This window comes from Gavialis gangeticus, unplaced genomic scaffold, assembly GCF_001723915.1.
Source record: "Gavialis gangeticus isolate Ggan-Ray unplaced genomic scaffold, GavGan_comp1, whole genome shotgun sequence".
NCBI classification, from domain to species: Eukaryota; Metazoa; Chordata; order Crocodylia; family Gavialidae; genus Gavialis; species Gavialis gangeticus.
The window spans coordinates 88,000,953-88,006,800 of NW_017729024.1; the positions used below are offsets into that span (position 1 = coordinate 88,000,953).

The window sequence follows — 5,848 nt, forward strand, 5'->3', positions numbered from 1 at the left end:
GGGAGGTGCTGGGGCACCCCCATCTCATGCCAGTCTGCAGCTTGCCTCAGGATGCCTGTGTGGTGGCATCAGTTCCCAGCTCTGCCATCTCGGTATGTGGCATACTGGCACGGGATCAGTGGCAGTGATGGGCGCCCCAGTGAGGGCACTGCATCTGAGGCTGGTTTCCACAGAGACTCTGTGCTGCTGGATGGGGAGCTGCATCCAGGGCTGCTCTCCATGGAGATGGTGTGCGACGGTGCAGGGAGCTGTGTTCAGGGATGCAGTTCCCTGCCTGGCTGTGTGCGGTCCATGGAGACCAGCCTCCAGCCCCAGCTCTGGATACAGCGCCTTTAATGGAGATCCCGCTGCTCCATCACTCTGCTCTGTCTGCACCCCACACCAAGCCGGCAGAGCTGGGGGCTATCACTGCTGGGCACGCATCTCAGGGCGAGCTGCAGGATGGCATAGGACAGGGGTGCCCCAACACCGCGCAGCAGGGCTGAAGGACCCACCGTGGGCTGGGTAAAATTTGCTCTGCGGACCAGATCCAGCTCATGGGCTGTATTTTGCCCATTCCTGATCTTTCTTGTTATACTTTAGACTCAAATGATCACAGCAGCAATACTAGTGTAATTCTTCTCAAGTCCTACCAAAGTTGAAGTCGTAAGGGGAAAGTTTGCACCTTATCTCCGCATCCATTGTAATAGTCCTGCAACTTGCCACTCCTTCCATTTATTCCCTGTACATGCATAATAAGGCTAGACAAAACTGGCCTAGGATGGTTGAGAGAGAAATGATCCTGCCTCAAGGACAGGGTTGGACTAGATGACCTCTGGTGGTCCAGTCCAGCCCTACTTCCTTATGATTCTAAATTTATAAGATCAAGTTTTAAAAATACACTGAATTACTAAAACCATATTGCAATCTCTGCCTTGTTCATTACAGAGAAACATACTATCTTGGACTATCTTACACTATGTCCCAAGGGCACTAAGACTGGAGCACAATAAATCTGAAAATTGTCTGATAATTTATGCTACTAATACCAGTGAATATTCTTAATCACTTTGCGACTGATTAGCTTGGTGCCCAAGATGCAAGATAAATGTACATATCTATGCATCGAGAGATGTGCCAGGCACAGGTTCAGTTGCATTAGATTTTTTCCACAGAAAATTCTCATTCTTTTTCCAAAGAGAATTTTCACATGCTTCCTCTTCCTTTTTTGTCAAAGCAACAAGAGGCGCTCTCTCACACAGCTCCTCGATGACTGCCACATCTGTCAGCTTCCCGATGCTCTCATCATTCTCCTCATTCAGCATATCCCAGAAGTCTTTTGGTCGTTCTTTTGCTTTCGATGCAGGCTCTGAAGGGAATCTTCTTGGCAGCTGTGTAGGCCTATTTCCATCACTTTTGAAGAGGTCACTGAGAATAGAGGTGTCTCCCAGTAAGTCTACAAAAGAGTTTTTCTTGCAGAAGAGTTTCTCACCGTTTTCTGACTGAGACAGGGATCTTTTTCTCGGAGACACTGTCCCCTCTGAGTCTTGCTGTCTGCAAGTGGCATTTGCAGACAGCACCTCAATTATTTCTGATTTACTGCTTAATGAGCCAGATGCCATAAAATCTTTGAATGCCCGACTGTTTCTGCCACTGATGCTATCTTGGGTAATGACAGTGGGCAATTGTTTATATTCGGCATTAAGACACACATCATCTTGTATGCAGGAGTTATTGTGAACTTGCTCTGCTTCTCCTTTATTTCTTTTTTGGCTACATATTTCTGTAGTCCCATGGGGAGGACCTTCAGCTGCTGAAGCACTAGACCATGATTTCCCAAATTTAATAGTGGACTTTCTCTTTCTGGAATGGGCTGAACACACCTCATCTTCCTCACATCTCTTGGATACACACGCTGGAACCTCAATTGAAAAAATGTTCTCTAACTCTGGGTACTTTGCTGCATAAAAATCTTTCAACATTTTCTGTCGTATTTCTGATGTTGCTTTTGCAATGTGTTCTGCAAGTTCTTCCACTGAAGCCATATTGAAGTAGGACACCATTTCCTCAAATTGTTTCCTGTAGCCATCAATAAATAAATTTTTTTAAAATGTTAATTTGCCATCTTTAATTTACAAAAAACTAAACCCCACTAAGCATATAAAATAAAAATGGGTTCACTTGGGTTATTTACATATCACAACCTCAGTGGACATCATGTATTTACAATCATGTATTTAGACAAATATGATATAGAGGCAGGAATTGTCAAAAGGGACATTCACACTTCACTTCCATTGGATTTTACATTAAACAGCCCCATGAGATGATGCATGAACACTCCTCACAGTAGAAACCAGAATCCAAGTCTCCTCCCTCCCATTTAACTGCCTGGCCACTGAACTAGTCATTTCACTGGCCCTATACTCCTAAGTCACTTTTGAAAGCGTTATCCTCATACAACAAATGGAATGCTGTATCCATGACAACCCAACTTCTGCATTTAACCTTTCATCATGAAGCTGTTTGCCCTTTAAATGTTTTGTGTTTTCATTGTTTATAACAATAATTAGGTTTAGCTTGAGTATTTCCTGACAATAACCTTCTGGTTAACCTCCTGACAGATTCTGAACATGGACTGATATGTGTTTTACTATGACAGGACCCTGGCTCTGATGTCCAGTGTAATAAAAACACATCTGCATGAACCTCAGTCTGGCTTAGGACCATATAGACCAATCTAAAATATTTCAAACCATCTGATTAAGCAGAACCCATGCTATACATTTTCTGTAGGCCTGATCTTTGGAGTTGTCTATTCTGCACGCTTGAAACTGGCTTAACTGCTTCCACAATGTATAAAACAGCCATTAGTGTAGGCTTCTGGGCTTACACAGCCTTTATCTTTTAGAACAGAAATCAAGATTTGATGCTAAGAATCTTTGGGGAGTTCTCAGGGCTCTTTAAATAAAAGATGCAGCCGATAAGGAGTCGGTCATTGGACTAAACAGAACCTACCACAATGTCTATTTTGCAGTGAGCTCTTTTTAAAGCAAGTGTTTTCATTTTTAATATTTCAGTCAATCTGGGAGAAGAAAGTGGGATAGAAGTGTTGCTGGATACTGATAATGATTTACAGTACATAGTTTCATAGTGTTTAGGGTCAGAAGGGACCTAAACAGACCATCAGGCCCGACCCCTTGCCCTGGGCAGGAATGGGTGCCGAGGTCGTATCACCCCAGCCAAATACCTGTTCAGCCTTGTCTTGAAGACCCCCAAGGTAGGAGAGAGCACCACCTCCCTTGGGAGCCCATTCCAGAGCCTGGCAGCCCTAACTGTAAAGTAATGTCTCCTGATGTCCAGCCTGAACCTTCTCCTTAACAATTTGTGGCCATTATTCTTAGTAACCCCAGGCGGTGCCCAGGGGAACAGAGCCTCCCCCAATTCTCGCTGGCCCCCACCTGGTGAGTTTGTAAACAGCCACCAGATCCCCTCTCAGCCTTCTCTTGTGGAACCTGAAGAGGTTCAGGCCCTTTAGCCTCTCTTCGTAGGGCCTGCCCCACTGCCCCTTGACCATGCAAATGGCCCTCCTCTGGACCCTCTCAATGCTAGCCACATCCCTCCTGAAGTGCGGCGCCCAGAACTGGACACAGTACTCCAACTGTGGCCTGACCAGTGCCGCATAGAAGGGAAGGATCACCTCCCTGGACCTGCCTGTGATGTGTATTAAAAGACTATCATCATTATTTTAAAGAAATCCCAATCCCATAGGAAAGAGAACTAATAATAGATGATTATAATTCAGTAAAATTTCCTGATTCACAATGGTGATAAGTGCAAGATAAAAGCCTATGTCCAACTCTAGTCCAGAAAACTAAAGGTGACACTCAATGACTGGCAATCCATTTAAGAAGCCTAAAAGTGAGCAGGGACCTAAGCTAGGACCTCATCTCACCAAATGTGTGTTTTTTACTCATTTCAGAATTACAGAAAGGAAAACATGTTAAACTGAGTAATTCATCCTAAACTGCTACCTGATCCAATGGAGAATTTGGATGAAAGATCTTATCAAAAGAGAACGTCCACACAGCCAAACAAAAACAACTACAAAAATACTTATTTTAAGTATATGGTAAAGTTTCAGTACACACTGGGTGCATCTACATGAGACTAAGTTGCTGCAGCTCGTCGCAACAGTGATGTACCGTTGGCAGGCACAAACTGTGATGCCTACACTACTGCACAACAGAGCACTGCTACTGCACAGTAGGGTCGGAAACAACCCACGTGCCACCAGGACTGTGCAGCAGGAAACTGCTTTAGTAAGTACTAAATGATTGTGCAGTAACAACTGCGCAGTGGGTGCATATGTAGATGCACCCACTGAATGTCAAGACGTAAAACTTCTTGTTTAGACATCCTTTTAAAACTGAAGTCAAGTCAGAACACTGTGAATTGCATTGTGAATGCATCCCCCCTCTCAGGACTGGTGGGAGATTATCCATTTCATGTAGGGTGCAGATAACTTTAAAGACCGCTTTTTTTTGGGGGGGGGGGGGGGAGTCAATGCTACTCTCAACTGACTTTGAAGCAAAAACCTTAAGGTGAAAATTTTATTAGCCAACTCATGACACTTTAGCCACTCAGGGTAGAATTCAATTTCCCTTTGCATGTCTAACTGACAGTTTTCTAGCTAACTGGCCATCTCTGGCCCCTGTCTTGTGCTTTGGATACATAAGCACAGTTTGGATACATAAGCACAGTTCTCTGCAGATAAACTATACGTGCAGACTAGGCACAGACATTACACATAAACCAGTTTAAGTGATCAGAAACTGGTTTAAACCTGTAACAGAACAGATGTTCAGTGAACATAAACCAATTTGAAAATGGCTGAAACCGGTTTGAGATAAGCCTGGTTGAATGTAGTATCAGAGTTAACTGATTTGGCTCAAACAGGTTTATGCAATGTCTGCCCCAGACCCCTTGCTGGTTTAAGATAAACCAGACACCCGCAGCACCCAACATGCTGTCTGGGCTGGGCTGGGCAGGGCAGGGCTCTCTGTTCCACATCAGGGCTGGCCCCTCCCCTCTGCATCTGCCTAGTTTCTCCATGCTAAGAAGGGATTATTCCCCTCAACCCTCTGCTTTAGCAGACACTTCTGGATTAGCTAGCAGACCACATGCTGGCTACAGTCCATGCTGTGGGAGACAAAGGCAGACTGGCTTTTTGGAGCTAATCAACAGGTAGCTTAATGTCCTTCCTTGGAAACTTTGAGAAGAGCCGTTTGCTCCCCTCCCTCCCCCTCACCACTCTCCTTAAGCAAAAATTTCCCCCTCCCCTCTGCCTTTGCTGAGGTGTCTGTGTATTAGCCAGCAGACCACATGCTGGGTCTGCGCTGAATCAACAGATGGCTGGCAAGGTCTTTCTGTTGTTTTCTTAATGGGGCAATAAACAATGAGATAAGAGTGATAAACACCATTACCAGCTCCCCACTCCCTCCCCCCAGCTTGCTTGCCTGTCAGTTTGCTGCAGACAGTATACAGAAGCAGGGAGGGACAGCGAAAAACTCTGTATCATCAACAAATGCATGTACTGCACCCCTGCCTCCCACCCTTGCCTCAGAGTGCTAGCCTAGGGCTGCAGGCTGGCAACACCCCTGCTCTTTGAGCAGCGAGTGGGAAAAAACCTGGGACTGCAGGCAGGGAGGGGGTTCATACCCCACCCTAATCAGAGCCCTGCTGGGGCCTGTCCACACCCCCCTCAGTTCAGCTCTGTAGAAGGGCAGGGAGGGCTGCTGTAGTGCCCCCTGGCTTCCAGCCTGAGCTACCGCAGGCATGTGCCTGAATTTCCTCAGTCCAGAGAGAT

At 45.7% G+C, this 5,848-nt stretch overlaps 1 protein-coding gene across 3 annotated transcripts in view; it reads right to left on the reverse strand.

The window, feature by feature from the left end:
* Positions 1 to 678: 678 nt before the first annotated feature.
* ERCC6L2 (ERCC excision repair 6 like 2) overlaps positions 679 to 5,848 on the reverse strand; it is a 124,298-nt gene continuing 119,128 nt past the window's right edge. For all 3 annotated transcript variants that reach the window (XM_019517343.1, XM_019517341.1, XM_019517342.1), the window contains one exon: positions 679 to 2,058. In XM_019517343.1, coding sequence (XP_019372888.1) covers positions 1,098 to 2,058 — 961 coding nt within the window. In that variant the 3' untranslated portion in view covers positions 679 to 1,097. The remainder of the gene's footprint in view (positions 2,059 to 5,848) is intronic.